The sequence below is a fragment of the Corvus moneduloides genome, chromosome 5 (assembly GCF_009650955.1).
Source record: "Corvus moneduloides isolate bCorMon1 chromosome 5, bCorMon1.pri, whole genome shotgun sequence".
Lineage (NCBI taxonomy): Eukaryota > Metazoa > Chordata > Aves > Passeriformes > Corvidae > Corvus > Corvus moneduloides.
Window position 1 is genome coordinate 62561192 of NC_045480.1, and position 27557 is coordinate 62588748.

At 42.7% G+C, this 27557-nt stretch overlaps 1 protein-coding gene across 1 annotated transcript in view; it reads left to right on the forward strand.

Annotated features, from left to right (window-relative positions):
* Positions 1-27557, forward strand: part of RNF150 (ring finger protein 150) — a 115631-nt gene that overhangs the window by 52132 nt on the left and 35942 nt on the right. The window contains exons 2-4 of the mRNA XM_032108686.1: positions 19491-19741; positions 26403-26474; positions 26892-26974. Coding sequence (XP_031964577.1) covers positions 19491-19741; positions 26403-26474; positions 26892-26974 — 406 coding nt within the window. The remainder of the gene's footprint in view (positions 1-19490; positions 19742-26402; positions 26475-26891; positions 26975-27557) is intronic.

Genomic DNA, 27557 nt, shown 5'->3' on the forward strand with positions numbered 1-27557 from the left:
CTCTGCCCTTTCTGTACTGACTTAAATGTTTTCCACAATGCTGCAGGATTCTTTAAAAGGCCCACCTTTTATTAAGCTAGGTGCATTTTGTTTGTAGATGGGATAAATACTGTCTGAAATGGCTGTGCTGTATGCATGGGACTGAACCTTGCATTGTTGGTAACCAGACAGAACTTTATAGACCAAAGTGCTTGTCCTCTGCAGGAGGGAAAAAATACCTAAAGGAATGCACTAACAAACCTGAAATCTTTCTTGATAGATACTTTGTCTGTATCTTTGCAGAAAAAGCATTTAAAAAATCACCACCAAAATCCTGGATAAGAGAAGAATTTCATTCAATTTTGGGTCCTTTTTTTGTTCTTTCTCATTTGCCTTCTGGAAGTGACTGTCCAGGTTTAAGTGTCAGAAAGAATATTTTTGGCATATGTGTTGACTTTTAATGTGCCAGTCTTTGAGACTGCCAGCCTCACCTTCCAGGGAAATGTTACTTAATTGAACTGTCACATAAAGTGTGTTGCTTTTTGACTAAATTCCTCTAAAGTCTTTGGTATTTCCCTCTTTTATTTCTGAAGTTCCTTTATTTAATGTCTTAAATAACACTAACCTTGCTGAACCCTTGCCTATGAATTGCTTCAAGACTGGATGAACACAAACACAAAGAGAAGTGAAAAATTTATTCAAACTTGACATTAATGCAAGCAAGTGGCACTTAGAGGTTTTGCCCGTGATAGCAGGAACCCCAAAACATCTACAAGAATCAGGAAACTGATGTTTAACTGCTTTAAAGCCAGAATCAGAAAAATTAGCAGGGAAGACCAAAGGTCATGACACAGAGATATAAACACCCAAGCATGCAGATAGCAGCGTTATTGTTAAAAGTGTACATAATGCAGTAACTTTGCATTAAAAACAAAATCTGTATCATTGTCCTGGTTTGAAAGACAGGTGCCTGCCAAGGAAGGTGGGCACTTCCCTTGAAATGGAAGATATGACCCTCTTACCTGCAAATTATTACAACTTTGAAATTACGGGACTTTCAGGCACAGATATGGAAAAAGGAATAACAGTTTTTTACTAGTTTGTACATGTATAACAAGGCAAACAACAACAACAGCAGCAGCAGCAGCAGCAAGCAGAACCAGAAGCCAGTGCCAGCCTCTCTCGGCCGCGGGCCCTTTCCCCTTGGGTGCAGTTCCGCTCACAGCCGGCAGGGGCGCTGGTGGCTCCCGGCCGGGCAGGGCAGCTGCAATGATTCTCCTGCACCTGCAGGGGGCGCTGTGGCGCGAGTTTCAGCCGTCTCTCTCCACATGGCAATGGCGGGCGGGCCGGTGGGAGAAAGAGAGAGAGAAGGGGCTTTCCTTTGCAAACTCATGGTGGGGCAGCCGATCCCAGTGCCCCTCCGGATGGCAAAATGGACTATAGCAGGAAGTTCGGAGTAACGGGTGGACCGGCAGAGCCGAGCAGACCCAGGGTGGCAAACAAAGTATAGTGAAAACTCCGAAGCCATAGCAGGAGCTATGGGGGTCCAGGCAGGCACGGGGTGGGTGTCAGCTTAAAGTGTAGCAAAAAAGCCCTGAAGCAGCAGCAGAAAACAGTGGGGCTGGGCAGTGGCAGATGGGCTGCCGCAGGCAGCCAGTAGACACTCCCTCCAGGAAGGGGGAGGGTGCCAGAGTCCCCTTTCCAGTGAGGTCAGGTGTTGGAAATACCCCAGTTCAACAGCTGCTCTTCTGAGCAAAGGCTCACCCACGGTACGAGAAGCAGTGAGAGGACAAAAGCTCCGTAGTGGCAGCGAATCCTCTAGGCAGCAACAGTCCGGCACCAAATCCCACCTGTCTCCATTCTGATCCTGGGAGAGAGAGATCGAGGGCAGAGCCCAGCCCCTCACGCCCCAGCTAAAATCTTGTGGTATCTCTGCACTTCCAAAGAGAAAGCCCCCCAGCTAAGAGACTGCACCCAGCTGCACCCCTCCCCCATCTAGGCCACATCTTTTGTCTCTCTTAAGTATCCTCATTACCATCTCTTAGGCAACAAATTGGAGAAAATTCTCTGAGAGAAAGGAAAAAAAAAAGGAAAAATCCTAACCTCCAACAAACCTTACATTCTCAGATTTGTCAGCCTTTAGGAATGTGTGCTCTCAGGAAATCCGTGAGTTTCGACTCTTTGCACAGGCACAGCTTTTACGGAAAGTGACCACACACTCCAGGGTTGCTGCTGCCCTTGCCTTGAGCCATCACTTGAGTACCCACTGAGTCCTGCTTTTTGGCAGAACTGTGCTCCCATGCCTTCTGCAGGTGCAGAATGATGCCAGAGAAGCCACAGAACCCTATTTTTGAGCCTTTTGCATTAATTGCCAGAATAATGTCATGTCTTTTTGCAGCGCACTATTGCAAACTTTATTTTACATTTCCAACTGAAGTATAGGCAAAACAGCTGCATTCTTGGAGGATCTTGTATCTCTTCAAGCTCTGCAGGAGGACTCTGTGTGGTAGTGACTGTTCCCATGAAACCTGGCTAATCCCTGGGTAATAGATAGGAGTGATGCAGTAATTGCTCATTAGAGCAGAGAACCTCCCATGGGGCAGGTAACACTGTCTTAGTTCTTGATTTCATTTGCAGCCTTTGCTTAGTAAATGTCTTGAGAGCTTATGAATAAAGGTAATTCCAGGAGAAATGGACTGGAAGTGTTTGCAGTGAAAAACACCTGAAATAAAAATTTTGGCTGATATTTTCACTGAAGATCAGTCTTACCTGCCCTGGTGTTCTAAAAGAGTGGTTTTAAGAAACCCAAGATTTTCTTTGTCCAATGTAGCATATATCAACAGAAATATGGAATGGTGTGTATATCTTGCATATTCTGCATATTCTAATGTGGTCAGAGATATCTCAACTTGATTTGAATTGTGTCTTTTCTTAAGTCATTTCCCATGCGAATACTTGAAAGGCTGAGAAGCATTAACAATAAGAATAAAGATTTATTTCCCTGTATCATTCAATTATGAAGCATACAGCTCTGTAGAATTTGGTAATAGTGATGTAAAAATAATGGCAGCTTTAAAGAAGTACAGACCTTACATCTGAAAGGCACATCAGAGCTACAACCCTTCCTGCATATTCAAAACATTTTCAGGCTCAATGTGTAGTTTTTCAGGCTCCCTGTGTTTAGCTTAGGCTGGGTGTATCTTGCAGAGCTTGAGGTTTGGTGAGCACTGCCAGCTGTTTCTGGGTTCACACAGTTCAGTCGTCTCATAGAAGCCTGAAAAAACACTTCTCCTGTGTTTCACTTGTGGAGTTTTTCTTTTCCTTTTTTTTTCCCAGTATGTTTTTGTTTGGTTTCTTGTTTTGAATTAGGCTTTCTGCTCTTGAGCTCAAGTTGGAACATCACCTTATGAAAGATCATTTGTGTTTGGTAATGTGCAGCTTGTGGTGCCTCTCCAGTCTCTCTCCTGGAGCGAAGGATGACCAGCTCAATAGTAAACATTAAGGAATTCATTAGTGAGACTCATGTGTGAACAGCAGCCTCTGGTGATCTGAAACATCCTGTCAGATAATCTCATTTCATCACTCGGGTTCCTGCTACAGTGGGGATACTGTAACACGATGTATCAAACAACAGGCCCGTGGAAGAGAAATATATATGGAGCGATTCTTGATAGATGTTTCAGAGATGTTTATTTCTCCAGCCGCATGGCCGGGATCTGCCGATGAACTGATACAGTCACAGGACCCGAGGGTCCTTGCCCGCGCAGGGAACACAACCAATGGGGAAGGAGGCTGACTAGGGACAGGGAAACCCCGTGTCTCCCGCCTGGGGCCCCTCTCCCAGGGCTACATGGCGGGGGGGAGGGACCCTGACAGGTTCCTTTAAGCCCAAATGCAAGTGGGAGTTGCAGTTGCCAAGATTAGTTTTGGTGACTCTACTTAAGTGAACACACACACGTATGCATCCTTGCTGAACCCTTGTTTGGACTTCTGTCCATGTGAAAGAGACACAGAAAAGTTCATACTTTGTAAAATTCTCAGCTGAATGTGCTTGGCATAAGATCACGGAAGTTTACCATCTCTGTTTCAAAGCTTCTGAGGAGCTGGGGTGCACATCTAAAAAATCACAGAAGGATTTTTGCATTTTTCTAATCTGATCAGTTTACGAAGTATAATCCAAGTTTCAGTCAGCATGCTCCTCCCAAAAAATAACCTTTCCCTGTCTAATCACTCTCACAGTTTAAAACTCCATTGTTCATTTGTGGTTTAGTTCTGATTTGAAAAGGCTACCTTAAGACTTTAGCTAAGCATTTTCCAGTGTAGACAAAGACCCTTTCATTCAGAGCATATGTGCGTATATGTAGATGTAGATACAGATATGTATCTATATACACATTATATGTGTATACAAATAATCAAGTCATCTCCTGGTTCTGTTTTCAATAAAGCTCCTGAAATCCTTCGGATCTCTCCAAAACACCTTCTCCACAGCCACGATCATTTGCATTATTGTTTCTTTCAGTTCTTTTCTGCTTGTGCTCATTGTTTCCTGTTTACAAATCCCAGGATTGTACTTTTCTTTGGCACTAGGTTACCTCTGAACTCTACCCTGATATGGCAGATTTTATTTTGGTTTGCTATTCTGCCAGCCTTTCCAGTTTTCTGTCTCTTTTTTCCCCATTTCTGTTTGGTTGGGGTTTTTTTTGTTTGGTTTTTGTTGGAGGGGGGGAGGGACAGCTTGGTCTTTTCTTTTTAGCCCCTTGTTTGTTTGACTAGTTTGACTTCCTTGTTCCTAGAAACACCATCTTGTTTGTAGGAGTGCATTAGGAAATGTGCTGGGGTGCAGATGATCCCTGGCATCCCTCCTCTGCCACTCATTCTGCTTTATTGCACTATTTTTGTAAGAAGCAGGCTCTGTTGTGGGAAATGGCTGGGCTGAGTTTTCCTCAGGAACATTACTAGGTATGTGTTGGGAGTTAACGAAAGCAAATGTAAGAACTGAAGTGTGAGAAAATATTCCTTACATTCCTCAACTCTCTTGAGTCCTCAGAGAGTTGGATTATTCTCTCCTGTATTTTAATGGAGCCAAAAAGTTGGACTTGTAGACATGGGTGAGTTGGGGAGACCAGAGCTGTGTTTTCCTTGCTTTTTCTCTGTGACTTGGACATTTTGCCTCACTCTCAACTGATAATATTTACCCACCATTACAGCCACTTGAGAGAGATGATGGTGGTGTTGCAGCAGCAGAGAATAACATCCAGCCTTTTGGTGGGATTGGCCTTGAAAATTTCCAGGGATGGGGTATCCACAGCTTGCCTGGACAGCCTGTGCTCAGCACAATCCATGGTGCCAACCAGGTTAGTTCAGCTTGCTGTTGCTGCTAGAGTGGCATAGAGAGAGCTCAGGGGCTGTGATGGTGAAGAGAGAATTTTAGCTGCTTCCACCATTCTTTTTCTATAGAAGTCAGGGCTTAGGTTGGTTATTTAGTTAGACTAAGGAGCAGCAGAAAAAGTTAAATCTAATTACACTTACTACAGAGCTGATAGTTGAATCAGTCAGTCAGAGGAATATTATCTAACACCAAGATAGTTCATTTGGATAAAAGAAACCCCAAGAAAACCAAAAATCTAATTAAGAAAACCCTCCACCACCCCAAACCAATGTTTTTTGGTGGCTTGTTCTAAATTTTGTCTCGACTCTTCTTAATTATGTCTCTATTCATATTATTCTGTGTTGTTTTTATCACATTAACCAACAAGTTGCTAAATTTTGTGTGTAGATAACCCTGACACGATAGTTAAAAAGGAGTTTATTACCCCCCAGACCTTTTCCCATTGTGTACAGAGAGACCTGTAATGTACTAAGAGTTATATTTTACTCTAAAAGCTCTCATAGTCTCTGAAGTTGAGGCTCTTAAAAATTATTCTGATCTGTTTGCACTGGTGTAGGTAATTAACTATGTCAGTGTGTTCATCATATAGGAAAGGCTTAATATTTATCTCCTGCTTGATTTTCTTTCTTTTTTATTAGACATTTTAAGTATTGCTTACTCTAAGGGATTGTAGGGACAGCTAGAAAATTGCAAAGCTGACAGTCCAAGAGACTAATAAAATAAAACTTGATTTCTTGACAAAGGAGATGAGTTTTATTACCTGCACAATATATTTTTGCCCTGATTTTTGTCTGATTTATGCTGATTCTGTTCTTTTTTATTTCAGTGTATGGAATAGGTCCCCAGTTTTATGCAGCTTTTAACCATAATGCCTGAAAATGAAGGCCAAAGATTGAGCAGCCCTGCCCCATCCTCAAAATGGAAGGTTTCCCCGACAAGGTTCTTGAGCAAACAAGATTTCTCCAACAAAAACCAAGAGAGACTTTGTTATTCATGTTTATATCTGAGGTGAAATGAACTAAGGTAGGGCCCCTGTTGCTTAACCCATACGAGTGTGTGTTTTTCCAAGAGCTGGGAAGATATCAATAAAAGGGTTGCTTGAACTGAAAAATAATTTCAGTATTTCTTTGTAGTTTTCAGAATGATTTTGTTATCACTGATTAAAGCAAATGGGCTAACTACTACGTGAAAACTTGACTGCTGCTTTTCCAGAAGGTGCAAAGACTTGTGGCATCAGTCATCCCTGTGACACCAACAGGAGGTGACAAAGAAGGTAGATCAGGCCTGTGGCTTGTGGCCACAACTTATGCTGAGCATGAACAACTGAGCCGTTTTTTCTTCCTGGAGAAGTCTTTCAGGTGGCAGCAACTACAAAAAAATGTTGGCAAACGAGCCACTGTTAATCAAACCTATCTGACCCCTATATGGAAAAGTATGTTCTAAGGTATGGAATGGCTTCCATATGAGGAATGTCTGAGTAAGACAGGGATTACTCAGCTTGGGAAAGAGAGAGCTAATGGCACATATTGTAGAAGTCTAGAAAACTCTCATAGAAATCTAATGGCACTGAGGGATGTTCAGTGATGTTGGAGGGTTTGGAAGTGTGTTGGTGATATGCTGCCTCATCTTTGGATTATTTCACTCTGCTGATGTGTTCCTCACCTTCTGCCTGAGATGTGACTTACTTATGCTTCTGTTTTGCTTTTTACCATTTATTTTCCCTCTTTTCTTTCTTTTGCTCCATTTTAATTCATTGTTCTTATCACAGACTGATAAAAGCAGTTTTTGCACCTCTGGAGAAGTTTTCCCAAGTGAGGAAAGAGGAAATTCCCTGAAGTAATTTTACAGAATTTCTGGATTATTGCTCTGGGTCTGTTTCTTGTCCAGCTAATTCAGGGTCAGTTGAACTGGAGTATGCCCAGCGATGTTGCCTAAAGCTGCAGCAGATGCACCATGCTCTTTTCTAGCTCTTTACTCTTTCAGTCTGTGCTTTTTCTGAACCACAAACCACTCCAGCCCACGCAGAGCTGCCAGAGCTGTGTGTGGCTTCAACCAGAGTTGTCTTAATCTCTTGGTCTGGGGATATTCGTTCATCTTCTCTGGAAGAGAAAAACAGATGCCCTGCAAGGCTGCTGTGAGGGGCAAGTTTGATGGTGCAGGAGGAAGATGTGCATAGTCCTGCCTCTCCAAGCAGGAGACAGCATCCCTTATTCCCTTATCTCCAGTCTGCAGCCTGTGGTGTCCCATCCTTGAGTCACTGTGGAAGTGAGGATCTCAGGAAAGCCAGGGTAGACTTGAGCTGTTCCTGGACAATAATCTCTGCTAACTGGTGCGCTGACCTGCTGTGCCTAGGAGGTGCTGGGAGAGCCCTCACCAGCCTGCAGGTGCCACAGCACCTTTGAAACTTGTTGGACTTGCACTGGGAACTGATACAGTTCCAGTCTTTGGACCAGTGATGAGAACCAGTGATTGGAACACAGGCATTTTTGTTGAAATTATGTTTTTGCATACATGCCGCCTTCTCTTTTTTCTTGTTTTAATGGCTTGGAAATTTCCTAATGATTCTCTGCTCTCCAGGGGCAAATGTTTATTTTGCATACGTCACTAATATTTTTTTCACACTTGCTCTTGTGTTATGAGTAAGTGAGCAGGATTGGTCATTACATGAAAAAAAATCACCAATTCTGTGTCTTAAGTTTAGATTAAAAGCTTCATAATAATGCATGTAGAAATAATGATCAATCTCCATAATAATGGCAGCATTTTTTCTGTGTAGAGTATATATATTTACACCTTTCTAAGAGCATCAGGTGTGTTAACTGGTTTGTGTTTGCATTGTACTCTACCCTGACTACATAAGATGCTATTTAAGGCATATTTTCTTTTGGCACAATTCCACTGAAGATAGGAAAGCAGCTTCTGCTTTAGACAGTGGGTGTATTTTGCCACAACTCTGAAAAGGTTGTATTTTACTAATAAATTATCCCTGTAGCATATTTTGCTCTGAGTTGGAGCATAGCTGAGCGGTAAGGCCTGCATGAAGGAGTTTTTCTGGCCCCCTGGTACATGAAAAAAAAAGTCATAAAGCACCCCAGTGCAAATTCCAAAACAGAATACAAGAGGCATATGCTATTAGCAGTGTATATATGGTTTAGAAACCAAGGAAAAATTCTAGGGAGGTCTTCAGTACAAAGGATTAGCAATTGTAATGAAGTTCTATCCTGGTTAAGATAACAGTGTCTCAGCAATTTGTGCCTTAGGTTGGGTTGGGATCTAAGAAAACCTCTTGAAGAACAGCCTGTTTTCTGTAATTAAATATGAGTAAGTATCACTACATTGGTTCATTAGTATTGGTTAGTTCAGCAGACTGATGAGCTGACACTGTGGGAAAGAAGCCAAGGAAAAATGCAGCTATCATGCTGAATTTGATTTTGTGAGCTTTGTAGCTGTTTACTTCTTTTTCCTTTGCTGCAGTTGCTGCATAAAATTTAGAGAAAGTCAATATATTCTGAGCTCTTACAGCCTTGGCAAGATCAGCACTGATTACAAAAACACAATCAGAAATTTCTTTGTCCTTAAGGAGCAATAAAGTGTCTGAAGGTGCTTTTCACAGGAAAGATCACAGTCAGAAGCATCTTGCCTCTCCTGGATTTAGGATCAAAAGAAATGAACCAAGAACAGCTCTGCTGGAGGTTGTTGTTGTCCATTTCAGGACAGAATAGCAAACTTTTATATCCCTTTCTTAAATACTGTAGTCAGTCATTTACATCAGTACCTCCTTTTTCTCTATGTGTCACTTAATTATCCTAGTAGATACTTATCCTTCTGCAATGACAGGTGTTTCATAGCAATAAGATTGTCTAAGGAAAAAAAATAAGTTTGCCTAAAAGAATTTCCTTCTTTTGCAAATAGGTAAGTGCTGTAGGGAAAAGGTGTCGCTCCTCTCTCCATGGTTGCTGCATTTGCCTTTTAAAGGAAACCTGATTTATAGTTAAATGTTTTGGAAGATGGGCAAAGGACCAAGGTGAGTGCTAGCAGTGCCAAGGAGAAGCGGGAAATGAGTGAGAGGGTAAGTTGAAGGAAATATCTCTCTGCTTTATAACAGAGAAGGAAAAAAAAAATCAGAAATGTGGGTGAGAGGAGATCAAAGCACCTACATCATCGCAAAGCAAGGGCTCTAGAGTAAAAAAAGAAAAAAATATTATATGGTGAAGTCTTGTGTTCTGATAACTTCAGTAGTTGTATTTTCAGTAGTTTTTGATATCCACAAAAACAGGGCTTCGTGCTGCAAGGCTGTCTTTGCTTCTGGCCTTCCCCTGCATTTTTTTCTTCACAGGCTGGACACCCTGGAAGGGCATTAACTCTGCCTGCCTGGTGTGTCTCAGTTTTAGCAGTGGGAACAGAGAACAGCAGCATTCCTGCTTTGCTGTTCTGCTGGCATCTCTCCTCCTCCACCCAACAGGGTGTGAGGGCAGAGTGGCAGCTGCATGGGGGTACCTAGGCGATGGTAGTGCCTGTGGGTCCCAGAAATGGGTGGACAAAGACTTCTGCATCCTGCTCTGCAGCTTTCCCACACCATAGGCTGAAGTCCTGCCTAAAACCTCCTCAGTCCCTTGCCCTTGGTGATAGTAACGCCTTTCTGGGATGGGCGCTGAGAGGGGAGGTGTCCAGGCCCATCTGCAGGACCCAAGTGTGAAGTTCTGCATAAGGGTTGATGGAGAATGCAGTCACCTCAGGTGTTGCTGCTGCTTTCCTCTGCTTTATGCTGTGTTCATACCTCTGTGGGGGAAGCGGACACTTGATGTTCACATATGTGGTGCAGAGCTCAGAGCCACCAGCCCACCCTCCTGCCTATGCATCAGAAATGCACCCTTCTGCCCTTAGTCAGTCCCTCACTGGGGCTTTGAGAAGCAAGAGGCACTGACTGCCTCAGTCCCAGTCCTTCCTTGTTCATCACTGGTCTCAGAAACATGTATGGTTTCCCTATTTCAGCTTATAGAGAGACTGCCGGGTATAATCAGACTTCTGACTTTGGCCCTGTTGTTTTGGTGTCACGACTTGAATTAATCTTTCTTCTCTCCAGGGAGTTAAAACTTTCAGTTCCCAGTTAGTGTCAAAACAAAACTATGGTTTGAGACCAAAGGTCCATCTGTCTCAGATGGTGTTTCTCATAATGGTGAACAGCAGCTGCTTGGGGAAGAGGATAAGCACAGGATGAACATTGAATCCTGCCTCTCCAGAATGGCTCTCCCAGCCTCCAACAGTTTGTGGTCCGTGGGAGGTTTTTTTTCCTAGTTGCTCTTGGATGTTTTGAACACCTAGATCCAGTGTTTTAACCCTGTATGTTGTCATGTGAGGCCCTTCCTATTTTATTCAGAACCTCCTTTTTGGCTTAAGAGTCTTAGGTGAGGAACCTCACTGAATTCCTTTGGACAAGCTGGTCTGTAGCTGCCCATATCTGTTATGAAACCTCATTAGAAATTTGGTGTCCTTTCTAGTCCCCTGGCATTGAGACAGTTTATGCAAGACATTATAGATGACAGTTCATAGTCATTCACGTGTGACATATGATGTGTTGACTATGTATTACTGCCACTTACTGTATATCGCTCTTCTGCCAATTTTTTTCCTATAGTATCATTTATTAATAGTTTAGTTTGAGACCAATGCCTTGAATGCCCAGTAGGGAAAAGTTCCTTCCGGGAACAATCCTTTTACCCAGTTTGAATTCTTACCAGTAATGTAATGCTTCCCCTATGTAAGTGTCTAGAACGTTGTTTAAACAATCTTATGCTTCTTCTGCCACAAATTGGGTGAAGCTCAGAAATCAGATTTTTTAAAATACTGCTTTGATTTTCAAATGTTATTTTTGAGTTCACAAAAACATAATGTAAGGCTATGTTGTTGGGTTTTTCTAAGGAGAAAAACAGGTAGCAGCTGTTATTCTGATCAACTTATAATTGCACCATACAGGATAGAAGAACTGAGATTGATCTCTCAGTGGATGGTCTTAAAGACTTGGAACCCTTGTTGCAATTATGAAGATAGTAGTTCAAGGGCACGTTTTGCAACTAAGATAGTAGTTCAAGGCCAGGTTGGATGGGGCCCTGAGCAACCTGATCTAATGAATGGCATCCCTATCCATGGCAGCGGGGTTGGAACTAGGTGATCTTTAAGATCCTTTCCGACCCAGACTTTTCTGTGATTCTGTGATATTAGGACAACTTACATGGCATTCTCATTAGCCTATATACCATGTCTCATGTAACTTCTTTGGAAAGAAACTAAACACAAATATAAAGCAATACTCTTTAAAGAGAGCAAGGTCTGCAAGAGAAGGTAGTATCTTCTGATGGCCATGGCTATAGCTTAGACAATCACTACAGCACATCACCATGGAGTCCTCTTCATTCTTTTCAGCAGTAATTTTTCAGCTGAGTTGCTGTTCTAGAGAGAAGAAAAGAGTATTTTTTAACAAATGTCTGTTCTTTGCTCCGAATTTGCTTTAAAATGTTACCCATCATCCAGACCATAGTGTAAAATCCATTCACAGGGATGCAGGCAGCAGCACGAGCTGTGGTAGGAGAGCTCTGGCGTGGTTGGCAGCACAGTGAGTCCCTGTGCAGGAGCACTGCTGAGCTCCCAGGAAGCATCACCACCACCACTGAATTCCCTGACACTGCCTGGGGCTGGCATGGACTGCAGACTGAGCCTGGATGGGATGTGGAATCGGTTAGATTTGCGGCTGGTTTACTTCCTTACAATAGCTGCTGGTTAGTGAAATGGATTCCTAAAAATGAAATAGTTTCTTCAAGAAGTAAGGAAGAGTTGCTTAGGCTCTTGCATCTTCATGTAAGGTTTCTGTTCCTGGGCTCTGAGCTGGACTGAACACTGTCAGGGCAATTTCTGCTCTCAAAATAGTGTTTGGCTTTTCACTGACAAAATCTGTAAAAGTAAGCACTTTAGTACTTGATTTTGATCTACAATATAAGACAAATCTTCATTTATATCTTGATAGGATATCTCAGAGAGAAGACTCTGTATGCCTCTCAAATTGAAATTCTATTCAAATAGTTCAATTAACTTCTCTGACTGACTTCTAGCTGTTGCCAAGCATGAAGAATTAAACTGCCTATTCTAAAATGTGTCAGAAAGACCACATTTTAGAGCCTCCATCAAAAACTGACAAAGCATTAAAGGAGCAGCCCGGCAGTGCTGGGCCTGACTGCTAATGAGGAGAAGAGAGGACTGTGCTCAGTGCCACCTCTGAAGCTCCCAGAGCAAAATCAAGGAATATCACAGGTTTGTAAGCGCAGCCTGCAGCCAAGGTGTAGAATTTATGTACATCTTCTGGATTGAAAACCTGTTCATTTCTTCTACAAAAGCCACTGTTACGGCACTGAAGTCTTTCATTTCCTCTGTCACTAGTGAATAGATGGTTACCCTTGAAGTTTGCAGGTTTTGCATAAAAGCATACCTGCTGAAATGTATTTCCATAGCCAAGTACTGCAGAAGGGGTGGGTTTGGAGAGGGTCTTCTGGATCTTTTTCCAAAGCATGCATTTTCTCCACTCAGAAATACTCGATTAGGCAGATATATTTCAGCAAGTTAAAATGACTTAAATCATCCCAAATGCCTCTACTTTCTACCTTACTTGTTTGGTTATTGGCTCATTAGGAGAGAACACTGATATGTTAAATGTTTCCTTAGCCAAAAAAAAAAGAAGAAAAATAAAATCCATTCACTGCAGCCTGAATACCTTTGATTTATGAATCTCTGATTCATCCTGACAGATACTTAAAAATTCATGTCAAACTCTGCATTAATGTTGGCCAGAAAAGGAAAATAAATGTGTTAGGGAACAAGAATGCCACAAAACGCAGTCCCCACTGTGGGTGTGTTTAATGAAAGGCAGTGGTAGCATTTAACTTGCCAGGGAAGCATCAGTCCATGTTACTAGATACTTTTCTCTTTTATAATTCTGTTGAACAAATATGTACTTGGGCATAAGAATGCACCTCTAATACTGATGTCTCATTATGTTATTTCCCTTCTTTAATTAGCATACCTTTTATGTATGTTGGAGCTTATGTGAAGCTGAGATAATACATTTTGTTTAAAAAGGGAGAAAATACAAGTAAATTACTTTTTCTTTTATTTTCTTCCTAATATTGAACATATTTGAGATTAAAAACATATCTTAATAAAATGATTGATAAATAGCATTCTCTATAGTGTCTTGGAGAAATTATCATAAACTCAGTAAAACATTATAAAAAAATCTGATTATTATTTGTCACTGCTTGGGTTATTTTTTCCAACAGTGCTTCATTACAAGCGGTAATGTTTTCCAAGAAAATAACCAGGTAGCCTGAAATTTAATATATTAAGGGTTTGAGTAAATAAAAGCAGCTGCTTTCCTCTTGGAATAATTGTGTGTTCTACTTTGCATTTTGAAACAGAGTTTTATTTAGTATATATGCATGGTAATTTGCTTAGCATCCTGTGTCCAGAAATATTAAAGCTATATTAAACATAATTAACCATAATTTAATTAAACATAATTAAACACATTGTTAAAGTTTTTATAGACATGCAAGATTCAAGATAATTAAATAGTTAAGATACTACCTGTATTTTCTACTGGAAATGGGTTTGTGTCTATCTTCATTTCTGTAGGCTTTCAGGTGATATCCATGCAGTGTCCTAGGTTGTATTGATGATGATGTTAAAGGTCAGTACTGGATAAGTCAGTGGGACAGAGTGGTGGCTTCTGAGGGCAGTTGATTAAATTCAGTGGTTTTGGCTGTGGGAATTTTCACCCTGGGTTCTTTTTGGCTATGCATGAAATTGGTGCTTTGGTTTTCCTGTAGAATGAATTTTAAATTCTTATTTTTTTTAAAGACAGGGAAGAGAACAGAGGAAGCCATGTGGACAGCTAAGCCCTGCTCCAGATAATTTTTCTTATTGACTGCAGGAAAATTACTGGCATGACACCAGTGCCCTTCTCAGCCACTTTGAGACTTGGCAAATTCTCCCTAGGCCATTAGGGTAATGTTTGTATTAGCATTTTGTAAGAAACAGGTATCAGAACAATTGCAAGGCTAGATTCATCTTGACTGCTGATGGTGGACTCTTGGTAGAAAAAAGAAAGGGAAATAGCTGAAAAATAGTAATGCTTTATAGAAGAGTATCAGCAGGAAGGTTACATTTCCAGTCATGGATATCTAAAACTCCTGACTCGTCCAAACTGTTGATCCCCTCTATTCATTGAGTGGCCTGTTCATAATCAGGGAAGTGTTATGATGGAAAGTCTCATGAGAGGAAGAGGGGTAGTGTTTGCACTTCTGCTCTGAGACTTGAGAGAGGGTTCAGTTCCCAGCTTCATAGCAGATTTTTGTGAGTAGCAGCAGTCTGCCACAGCTATTTCAGTACCTCCAGATGATCCAGGCACCCAGCAGAATTTTCTAAAGTTTCCACCACAATTAGTGTTTTCTGCTGAACACCACACCCCTGCATATATCCAAAGTCCTGCCAAACACCTCATGGTCTTCAGCGTCCAGATCCATTTGAAAACCTGGTTTATACCTCCCAGGGTCTTTTAGCGAAGAAGTGTCTGAACTGGACTATGAAGACCAGGATACAGTGCTGCACTGGTGAAGCTCACTTTGGATACCAGCTTGGGGGGAGAGGGATGCTGTTGAAAATGCAAGTCACCCTCCCATGCCTCCATCTGCGGCCGAGTGATCCCTTCCCATTTCCATGAATGTCCCAACCACAGTGAAAATACAGATAGCCATGGGATTAACAACATATCAGCCAGCTTCCTGGGATTTCTTCTGAAATTCTGAGGCCCCACCCCAGCCTTGCTCTTTGAGTTCAGGCACCCTCAGTTTGTACCTTTCTAAATGCCAGTTTGCGATTGTTTCATTTGCTGTTGTTTCTAGCCCATTTTTACATTGCAATACACCCTGTCTGTCCTTAGCTACTTAGAACAATTGACTATTGCAAAACATAGTTTAGGCGTAAAAATAGTCTACATGCTTGTTTCATGAAATGAAAGGACATAATATCCCTAATATTAAACCATAAAGCAGTGATAGTTTATTTGTGAGGCCATAAAAGGCATTTAACAACCTGGCGAATCCCAGATAATTTTAGACCATATATTTCATATACACAGGGGACGTAAAATTGAAAAGAAGGGAAAATAGTTTCAGCAATGTGTGTTGCAAGGAACATCAAACAGTGCTGTACAGAAAGGAAAACTGGTGCAGAGTTGAGGATAGCTAGATTGTGGTGGAAGGCCCAGTTCACAGGATCATGGCAGAAGGCTTGGCAGGACTGTAGGAAGTCCCTGCTTCATGCCATTAGTGGGATTTTGCTGCCTCAGCTGTGCTGACTTGCATCCTTGTGGAGCCATGCTGCAAACTGTGTCAGGGGCTGCAGAGGCAATTTTTTGTGGAATTAAACAGTGCTCTTGACTTCAAACTTGTATCAGTTGGAGCATCAAGCTGCCAGCCGAGAGTCCCACGTGTGTGGGCTTAGGCTGTGGGGAGCCACTGGGAACATGTTGAGCTGCTCTTTGGTTGCTAGCCTGGTGTGAGAGTGTAGCAGTGGGGATCCTGCAACATGCATATACCAAACCAGGAGTCCCGTGGAAAGGAAATATATATGGACAAACAGATTCTTGCTAGATGTTTCAGAGATGTTTATTTCTCCAGCCGCACGGCCGGAGCTCTGCCGAGGAACTGCTACAGTCACCGGACCAAGGGTCCTTCTGCCCGCGCAGGGAACACAAACCAACCAATGGGAACGAGGCTGAGCAGGGGCAGGGAAACCCCGCGCCTGTCCCCTCAGGGCCCCTCTCCCAGGGCTACACGGCAGGGGAGGGACCCCAACACCTCACCCGTTTTATTTTAATAAAAGGAGAATGAAAACAACTGGATAAACATAACAAGAACAGTTTCAAAACAAAACAAGCCACCCTCCTGAGTCTATAAATGTCCAAACAGATTCTGTGGAACATCTTAGGGCTGACAGAAGGGAGACAGAACTCTCCAGGCATGCTTTGTGGGGAAACTGAGGCAGGAGAGGGTTTAACTTCTTCCCTTCCCCTTTTCATCCCCCACTCAGCATTGGAAAGGGATTTTTGGGGAAACAGTTGGCAAAAGCATGGTTTTGTGAGGGAAACCATGGATGAAAAAATGGATTGGGAATACACTGGGGGTAATAGGACATAGGGTAAAAGGGAAAGGTGGGATTAGGAAAGGGAGACTGTAGGGGGGACTTACAATAGAGATACTGTCTAACATGACTACGATTTTTTGCATATATACTGCCTTTTACAGGAACACCATCAGGCCCAGTGACCTGCGATGCTTGTAACCCTTTTCTACCTTGTATAATTTTGAATTCCACGACTTCTCCATCTCCCAAGCTTGGGATGCATTTTTCAGGGTTATTCTTTTTAATAGCAGTTCTATGCACGAATATGTCTTGCTGGTTGTCACACCTTGTTATAAAACCATAATTTTGCTTAACATTATACCATTTTACTATCCCTAAGATCTTAGTTACTATGATCTTTTCCTTTTTCCGAGTGGCTGCTGTTTTCTGTCTCACTGCGTCTTTGCTCTTTCCTTTGGTCGCTCCCGTGTTGGAATTGTCGGGGCTGCTGGTGCCTGCGCGCTTTTCCCGGGGTCGCGTTCGGGGCTGCGCGGGCTGGGCCGGGCCGCGCCGCTCAGTTCTCCGTGCGTCGCCTCCTCTGGTCGCAGCTTCGCTGCCGCTGCCAGGCGCTGCACCCACGTCTCGGCCGGGCCCCCGAGTGACGACCCCCCCGCACCCTGCTCCAGCGCACTTTTCGGCTGGGCGCGGCTCCGTTCTACCGCCACCACCGCCAGCCGCCGCCCGCACGCCGCCCCTCTCAGTCGGGCATTCACGGGGTTCGCTCCACCACGCACTGCGCGGGGCCGGGCAGGCACCGTCGGGTCCCGCCGCTCCCGCCGCTCCTCGCTCCGCCCCCGACGCTGCGGCTCGCTTGGCTCCACCCGCGTGCGGGAACTGCCTCGCTGCTGCTCGCAGAGCGCTCGGTGCACGTGGCCTGGGCCGCACGGTCCCTGCGCCAGGCTTCCCTTCGCCAGGACACAGCTGACATTGCTCAACAGTCTCGGTAACTAAATAATATTCACGAAAATATTCTTCCATCGGCATATATTTTGACTCCAGTATTAACTGTGTCCAAACGGTTTTCCAAAAGCCCTTGGTAAGAATTAAATCCCAAGAAACATAGAAAAAGTTCTTAAACAACCATGCCAGGAAGTGTTTCAGTTCTTTTTGAGCTTGAATCAAGCTAAAATTCACAAATCGTTGTTCAAGAATCATTTTAAGTTTAAGATAAATGTCCATATGCGGCTCTGAGAGCCAAGAGTCTTCCCACCGTTCCTCCATAGTTTAGATACGGAATAGCAAAGCAAAACCAAGAAGAGGAATCCAAAGTTTCCAGGGTTTACTCACACAAATCAGTCGCTTAGGGATCGGGGATCGTTCTGCTCACAATTCTCCACCATTATGTAGCAGTGGGGATCCTGCAACATGCATATACCAAACCAGGAGTCCCGTGGAAAGGAAATATATATGGACAAACAGATTCTTGCTAGATGTTTCAGAGATGTTTATTTCTCCAGCCGCACGGCCAGAGCTCTGCCGAGGAACTGCTACAGTCACCGGACCAAGGGTCCTTCTGCCCGCGCAGGGAACACAAACCAACCAATGGGAACGAGGCTGAGCAGGGGCAGGGAAACCCCGCGCCTGTCCCCTCAGGGCCCCTCTCCCAGGGCTACACGGCAGGGGAGGGACCCCAACATGAGAGCAATGACACTTTGGCACATTCTGGTTGTGAAACCATGTGGAAATCTGTGACTGAAAGTGTTTCTGATCTGAATGCAGAATTTGGAGGGGCTTCTCTGACAGACTCATGACCCTGTAAAACAGACTGTGATAAATGTATACGGAGTGTTGAATGCAGTGTGCCTCCCTTTCTGCAGTGTTTACAGCAATATCATCCAGATAAGTCTCAGTAGTGCTGGAAATCTGTGTTTATGTCAACCCATGGAACACATTTTACATATATCTCCAAGATTAGTATATAGAAACACACCGTGTAACTAGTTTCAGTTGAAACCTTCACCAGATCCATCTGACTTCTCTCTTGGTAAGCAGGAGGGAAGAGCAGAAGAAAGCACAGCTTTCTTGTTACTGTTTTGCCAAAGCTGGACAAATCAGAGGGCTGGGCAATCACCTATCATATGAAGTTCAGCAAGGGCAAGTGCCAGATTCTGCACCTGGGATGGGGCAACCCTGGATGTATGGACAGACTGGGGAATGAGAGGCTGGAGAGCAGCGCTGTGCAAAGGGACCTGGGGGTCCTGGCTGATGGAAAGTTGAATGTGAGTCAGCGGTGCCCTGGCAGCCAAGAGGGCCAGCTGTGTCCTGGGGGCATCAGGCACAGCATTGCCATCTGGGCAAGAGAGGGGATTGTCCCGCTCTGCTCTGCACTGGGGCGGCCTCACCTCACCTCCAGAACAGTTTTGGGTGCCACAATATAAAAAAGATATTAAGCCATTAGAGAGGGTCCGAAGAAGGGGTCTGGAGGGAAAGCCATATGAGGAATGGCTGAGGTCACTTGGTCTGTTCAGCCTGAGAAGAGGAGACTGAGGAGTGACCTCATCGCAGTTACAACTTCGTCAGGAAGGGAAGCAAAGCGGCAAGCACTGATCTCTCCAGTGGGCAGAGACAGGACCTGAAGAAATGGCATGAAGCTGTGTCAGGGGAGATTTAGGTTGGATATTAAGAAAAGATTCTTCACCCAAGGGGTGGTTGAGCAGGTTGAACAGGCTCCCCGGGAAAGTGGTCACAGAACCAAGCCTGACAGAGTTCAAGAACCATTTGGACAAAGTTCTCAGGCACATGGTAGAATTTTTGGGATGTCCTGTGCAGGGCCAGGAGTTGGACTTCAGTGATCTTTGTGAGTCCCTTCCAACTCAGGATACTCTGATTCTGATTGCCTTTTGAGATCACTTGCTTTACTTAAGGTTCATTTTCTCTCTCTGTCTGATAGGCTTAGAAGATGTTGTAGCAATAATGATTCCTGAACCCAAAGGAAAAGAAATAGTGAGCCTCCTGGAAAGGAACATTACTGTGATGATGTACATAACCATTGGAACACGCAACCTGCAGAAGTACGTCAGCCGGACCTCAGTGGTGTTTGTCTCCATCTCCTTCATTGTGCTGATGATCATCTCCCTGGCATGGCTGGTCTTCTACTACATCCAGAGATTCCGCTATGCAAATGCCAGAGACAGAAATCAGGTGAGTAAGGCTGGAGTAACAGTTTGTGTTTCCAAAAAATCACCAGGGATTTAGCATAGAAGTAAAAGAAATTGTCAATGTGTAGTAAAATCAGAAAACCAGAAGAAAACCCAAGCAAGTGAAAAGAATGGGAATATAAAAATGACTGTGTTTGGGAAAAGCCAAGACTTCTGTCAATATAGATGAGATCCAAGAGAAAAAAGAAATTAATAGTGTATATATATTATGGGGTTTTTTTTCCTTATGCAAAACACACAAAAAATAGACAGAAAGTTGATGTTTATTTGTGAAAAGATTGTTTTGTTATATATAGCCAAGTGTCATAGCAAGGTATATAGCTAAGGACCCTTGAGATCAAAATGCTGACTAAAACACTGTGAGGTATGTGTGTGTGAAGCAATGGTTCATGATAACTGAAGAAAGAAAAAAAAACAAGTATTCTCATTTTAATGCTTCCTTAGAAGGGTCTTGGGTTTGAAAGACAAACATGTCCCTCTTCATTTGACAATGATCACTGAACAGGACTGTAATGGTAGCCACCAATGTTATTAAACCATTGCTATTGGTTTTGGCATCTTGTCCAAACCCCTTGAAAGAGCTGAAGAGAAGTCAGCAGCAGTGGATTTATAAAGCACTGTCCATCTTTATGGTAGTTCAGCAGTGAATAATAATAACAATAATAATAAATTTAATATTTTCTTGTCTGGATGCAACTATCTCAGCAGAACTAGGAAGCTGAGGCTTCTACATTTCATTCTAATGGTACAGGTAGAAAATGTTATCAATGTATGAAATCTGAGGAGATAACTATTTTACTGCAGGAAAAAAAATGCACTGTAATTCAGAGAGGTTTCTGAGCCCTCAATAAATTACTGTCAGGGCCAGGAGGGTTGCCTTGCTTATTCTGCAGAAAAGGTAAATTTGAGAGTATGAATAATCATCTTGTAGAGAAAAGTGCTGCTACACACTCTGTAACAAATACTTGATGTGTAGGAATCCCTTGCCTTCCCCCACTGAAATTCAGGCATCCTCTGAAATAGAGAGCAGCTGCTCTGTATTTACAGACAGAAGGAATATATTTTCCTTTTAAATATACAGTCTGAAATTTTGGATAGCAAGAATGAGAGTATCCCAGCTGGAATTTGAACATCATTGGCAGCAGATTCACTGTGACTGCAATGGCTGTGATAATTTTTAGATGCTTTGTCTGCAAAAGCACATGCATGACTGATTTGTGTGTGTAAGTGTGCTTTCAATCAAGCAATTATACAGGCAGATTAGCAGTGTAAATAGACATACGTAAACATGAAACTCAGCAAAATAAGAAGCTCATTCAGGTAATATGTTATAGTTTGAAACTGATGTGTTTATATGTTTAAACATATATTCTTCTCAGTATTTTCTTTCCAAAGTTTGAATGAGACCAACATGTACACAAGCAGTTGTCCTATGGAGAGGTTTTGATAACTTGGTTATGATACTAGTTCTGTTCTTCAGAAGAATTAGAAAGTGTGCCTCCTAAGCAAATTACATATTATTATTTTGAGGGGGCAAAACTGAGCAGTAATAAGGGGGAAACTAGAAAGTCTTCATGCACTTTTCTTCATACAGTTTTGTCTGACATCTAATCTCTTTATTAGCTCTTTTCACATGATAAATGGTAGCAGTATACAGACAAAACTCTATGATTTGTGTTAATGGGTTGCTGTGGCTGTTTAGTTTTGTTCCTTTTAGTCCAGGCTATGGAATATAATGATGTAGGTCGTTCAGAAGAGCTCAGGTTGCTCTTACCCTTCTCATGAGTGTTCCTCTCCATTTTCCATAAAGTTCTGGGTTTTTTTTTTCTTTGACACATTTTCTTGTAGCTCAAGGATGGGATCACAAATTTCTGGTTAAAATCATAGTGTCCTTTTGTCAAGCCTCATAAACACTTTTGTCTAGTCCTTCTGTATATGGTGACTCTCCTTTCCAGGTCTGCTTCCCTTCTTTCACTCAACAAAGTTTCCGAGCAAGCAGCAAATCCAAAATGAACTGATTCAGTTATTCATCAAGAAAGCAATGAATCCAGCTATTGAGAGAGGCAGCTAGAAAGACCTCCTGGAATCATTTCCTGTGACTCCACAGTGAGATGAAACCCGGACATAGTCCGTCTACATCTTCAGCCACCACTCTTCCTCACCATATGTGCAAAATCCAAGTTCACATGCCAGAAAGAAGATACAGCTTACTCCAATTAGGTGCCTGATTTTGATGAGTGGAGAATCAGGATTTCAAAGGTTCTCACTGAATGCCAGGGCCTATTCACCCCAGCTTGGCTGGGCATTAATGTAGTAGAGCACAGAATCGTCTTCCACTATGGGCTTGTGCACCTACAGCCAGGGTGTCAACTACAAACATGATGAGGTATCCATTTTTATTTTAATACATTTAATTTTTAAGAATACCTCTATGTCGGGGTATCCCGCAGTGGTAGGGAGGAGAAGAGAGATCCAGCAGGCAGGATTTGTGCAGCAAGATTGATTTATTTAATTATTTTACAACTCTTTTATAGACTTTTTTCTTCATAGTCTAATTGGTCAAAGGATCAGCCACCTGTTGGGGTGATTGGCTAAAATCCTAAAACCTCCATTGTCAAAATATTTTCCTACTGTACTATAAACAAAGGTTTGCAAGGTCACAGGTGTTCATAGTTTATAGAACTCAGTAATATCTTCCGTGAGAGAGAAAAATATCTAAATATCTCACGGGACTGGAAAGAAGCAAGAGAAATTCTTGCTAGCGGCATATTTGTATCCACACCTCTAGCACCAACAACTGTACACTACATATGGAAGTAGAAGTTAGGTAGTAATATTCAGATGATTGAACCTTTTTTTCCCACCTAACAAGATGACCAGGAAGTAGGTGGTTGCCCTGATGATAAATACTTTTGATATGAAGAGGATAAATTTGTGTAAGAAAATCTGTTTTCTCAGTAACTTGTTCCTGGAGTGCTCCTGACAATGAGAGATTTGAGAGACTTTGTAAAAGGCTGTGGGAATTGTTTGCATCAAGAAACATCACATTGCAGAGCTAATTAGAAGCAATTTGGAATTACATGACAAGTTAAGTTCCAGAGAATAATACAGCAAAGTGGGACCTGATGTCACAGCCCTGTAATAGCCAGGACACAGACTTAAAAGCAGCAACAAACCAACCCTGTCAGTGTGTCAGATTTCATATTTCACCAGTAATAGTAGAGTTCCCTTTTTATTGTTTGTGAGATGGGAAAATGACGAGGGGATGATGTTTCAGCACCAGACTTGTTTACCACATTTCTTCCATGTCCCTTCTTTCCATTGGCTTCTTGTTCAGAGGAAGTTTTCTACAAAGTCATTTTGAAACTGCTTGGGCTCCTTCAGTTTTGCAGGATAGTGAAAGCCAAAGCAGGTAGTGATTGCACTAGAGTTGAGGAGGATCTTGCGTGTCCTGGGTTAATCTTCAGTATGTGACTCTCAGCATGTGGAGCATTTATCTGAGGAGGAGGACTGGTGGCTGTGGCTTGGAATGAGAGTTTTGGACCACTGAATAGAGATGTCAATCTCTGAAGCAGTTTGGGAAGATGCTTGCCTGTAGCGGGGGGTGTCCCGGGAGCAAGGGAATCCAGCCAGAGTCACGATATGAACACCGATACGATTTGAGCATCGTGCTCCAGTTTTTTTATTCAGTTACCCCAAGTTATACTTTTTCCAAAGTTCACACCCCTTTCCCATCAGAAAGCCTCTAAGCAGCGGGGGAGCTGACCAGTGTATACCTTTTCCCAAGGCTGTTCAAGGCTGCCGGCTAGCAGGTGCCTTGCAAGCCTGCTTTCAGCCTGAGGCCCCGTCAGGGTTACTTCTGCAACAGCCCTGGGATGCCCAAGCCCTCCTGGGGTATCCTATATTCCACAAGGAATCCCTCTACACTTGCCATGATGGAGTCTGCAAACTTTGTGGATAGATGTGTCCAACACCTCATCCTGATGATGTGTCTTATTCTGCGCAAGGCACAAGGTGATCTCCCTGCAAAGGTGGTAGTTTAGTAAGGCCATTAAGGGAGAATCACTTACTGTAACTTCTCTTCCACAGCATTTACGGTCATTTACTTTCTCAGAAACACGTAAGTGGTGCTTTCCATGCGACTGTCCTTCCTTTTTAATGAGCACTGCCATCTCCTCAAGACCACTGCATCTGATATGCTTAACTCCTTCCAATCCAGTACTGAATGTTGCAGCCTTGCTAATGAGATTATGAGATTTATGACTGTAAATCTCTAAGCCTCACTTTAAAGCCTTAAACTGCTGTAATACTTCTTATCTTTTAGGAAAAATCATTGGTTATTGATAGCATGCCTTGCATTCAAATGGGAGAATTCTTTGAAAGTTTGACTTTAGTCCAAGAAATTCCTGTTCTTTCAAAAACTGAATTACTCTCATTTGCATGTAAGTTATGAACTTATCTGTTTATGATAGATAAGAGAAAGCAAACATGGAAGCAGGCAGATCAAAGATGTACATGAGTTTTTAATCTTGTCCTTCACCTTCAAGAACATGCAAAAAAGAACTGAGACATTGCATTCATTAAAGTAATAATAGTGATAAAAAGGGATCACAAGCACTTTCTGAAGCAGGACATAATGGCTCTTGTCTTGCTGTATGTTACCAGTCTGTCTTTGATTTACATTAAAGAACCAAATAGCTGACAAGAAATGTTTCCAACTCTCATTCGATTCTTTTATTTAAAGGAGACTGTGAGAAAAATGGACCACAGAAAGAGATGTATAACTACAAGATACTCCTTCACATTCAATAATTAAGTTGCTGGAAAGCTCATATGTAAATCTCCTGATACCCAAGATTGTTTTCATGTCTTTAGCCAGATCTGAAATTGCACTTTGCTTTCAGTATTGCGTGTGTTTTGTCAGCCTTTCCAATCCAATAAGCTTACTCTCTAAATTTAACCCAGTGATTTTAATTGAATCTGAAGACCAAAGTGGAAATTTACTGGTCATATCTGTGTGGTGATTAGGTCTCAACTTATAAACTACCTCGAGCTTCCTTCCATTTTTGGCCTCTTGCTCTCATCCCATCCAGCTGGAAACCCTTCCTGCTGACAGGCCCCTCTGAACTCTGGCACAGGAGTTTCCCAGCTCGCAAAGTTGAATGTCTTCTGAGTCACCAAAGGCTCTAAGTCTCTCTCCTCTCTAACAGCGCATGGCTGGAAATGTGGTTTGGGAGGGGAGGTGAAGGGAAGAGTTCATGTCATTTATTGGTGGCAAATTCGAACACACTCTATCATGAACTGTTATAAAGCAGACAAGAAGACACTGGAGTGGGCGTTGCTGCATGAAACCATGTGAGAGAGGCGTGGAAAAAATGGGGAGTGCCCAAAGGAGGGTCACCAGTATGGTCTGGGGGTAGAAGCACATGGCATCTTAGGAAGGGTGAAGGGAGCTTGCTAAGCTGGGTGGGGAGCAGAGGAGGAGGAAGGGCTCTGCTTCCAGCTGTAAAAAGGGTGGTTGGAGAGGAGTCAGAATCAGCCTCTTCCTGGAAGTGCACAGGGTAATGGTCACAAATTACCAGCAAGGGAAATTCCATTAGTATGTTTAGAGAAGAAAAAAGACTGAGATTGGTTAAGCATTGGAACAAATTATCCACAGAGGTTGTGAAATTTCCTTTCCTGGAGATATTCAAAACTTGACTAACACAGCTCTGACTTTGAAGTTGACCCAGCCTTGAGCAGGGGGTGGGAGTACATGACCTCCCAAAGACTTTCCAGCCTGTGAGTCTGTCTACAGACCGACTGCCTTGTTGCTGGATTAGCACAAGTGAGCAGCCAAGTCCTTGGAGCACTGATACAGGAACAAGCTCCATAGCACAGGGTGCTGAGCAGCGTTTGTGTGAACTACCCCGCAATGTTTGCAGGCTCTTGCAAGGGGCAGATATGTCTGTCTCCAGTGTCTGAGGACAGGGTGTTTTGCGTCAGGCTGTTATTACATACTTTAATCCTGGTGGCTGTGACCCTGCCAGCACAGTAACAGTGTTTTGGAAATATGGGAGAACAGTCAGAAACATCACGTGGTAATTACTTTATGGTCCACTGGAGGGAAACATAGAAAGGCAAAGAATGAGCAAATGGTTATGTATGGACAGGATGTTACTGCAGGACTATGTAGTGCTTTACCTGTAAGAAACTGCAGGTGCTTCCACCTCATTTTTTTAAGGTAGACAACTCTGTATTGCAGAAAAAAAGACAGGAGAGATATTCAGAGTTTTCATGGTTAAAAAATTAACAGCTCACTTTCAGAAGTTGTATCCTGCTGAAGATCATGAACTAGTTATGGAACAAAGTAAGAATAAAGTTCAGGGTTCACTTTGATAACTGCCCAGTATATTTTTTTAACAAGTGTCATTAAAAAAAGAGAGGGAAGAAGTAGGATACCCAAATAGTGGACTTGTTACCTACATTGGTACTCGCTGCTGCAGTGTAGTGCACCTACTGTGCCCTTATTATGAATTATTATGTTTATATTTATACACTACCCTGTTCCATGTGCTTAAAATTATTAAGAAGCCTAGGGAGAAAAAGTTTTGATTTCTGCATGAAGAGTTACTGTTTGCTTAAGAGCAAATTTTGTATTTCAGCGCCGGCTTGGAGATGCCGCGAAGAAAGCAATCAGCAAGCTGCAAGTCAGGACGATCAGGAAAGGTGACAAGGTAATTTTTCAAAATGCTTGTTACTAAATGAAACTTTGTGCCGAGGATTCCTTCAGGCCTCTGGGACAATGAGGCAGAGCAGAAATGCCAATTGCTTATTTAGCTACTGTGTCCTTCAGGTGGGGGAGGAGTGCTGGTAAGTGAGTTACGGAAGGAATAAAGTGGGCAGAGAGAGTGATTCAGTTAAAGATGCAGAAAATCCTGAAAGTTAAAACATCTTAAATAAATCTGCATGCTTCCCAGTGCAAGTTTCCAACTGGAAACATGTCAGAAAACCTGACTTGCTGGTTTTGAAATGCGTTACTGGATTTGCAGTCTTCTTCAGTGACTGTTTTACTTTGTCATGTAGGCTCTTAAATGAAGAGATTAGCTAACAAAATAAAAAAATGAATATGATGAATATTCTCTTTCCTGTAGGAGACTGAGCCAGACTTTGATAACTGTGCTGTTTGTATCGAAGGCTACAAGGCCAATGATGTTGTCAGGATATTGCCTTGCAGGTAAATTGAAGGTGCTTTTAGCTCTAATAATCTCTACTTCAAGACAGTCTCTGCTCTCAGTTTCACGCTGATGAGATTACCTGAGAACTTGGGGAGGGAAGGGTGAGTTTATTATTTTGGCCTGTTTAAAATCTCTTGGTAAAGATATCTGAAATGCCTCTTTATTCAATGTGAAGTGAAACTAGTGTTGATGGTGGTGAGACCCTGAGAGTTTAGTATGGTAGTCAGAAATTTTGTCTGACCTGGTCCTACAACAAAGTCTTCAGTGGGATTTTTAAACTAAAGTTTTGATTCATCTGTTTTCCTCACTGGTTTTTTTTAATCAGCCCAGAATAAATGCCTTAGAAGAATTTACCTCTGACTTGAAGGTGAGCCCTGGCCACAGCAGCCTGGGATAGAGCAGGCTCCTGCTCCCAATAGAGCTACTTCTTTCGCTGTCCTGGGCCTGAGAAAAGGATGACTTTTGTCAAAAAAGATCCCCAGCCATAGAAAGAGATGCACTGAGTAAAACATGCCTCATGAGAAGATGCCCTGTGCAGCAAGTCCACCCACAGTGATGTGACACAGGAGTGCAGCCTCTTGC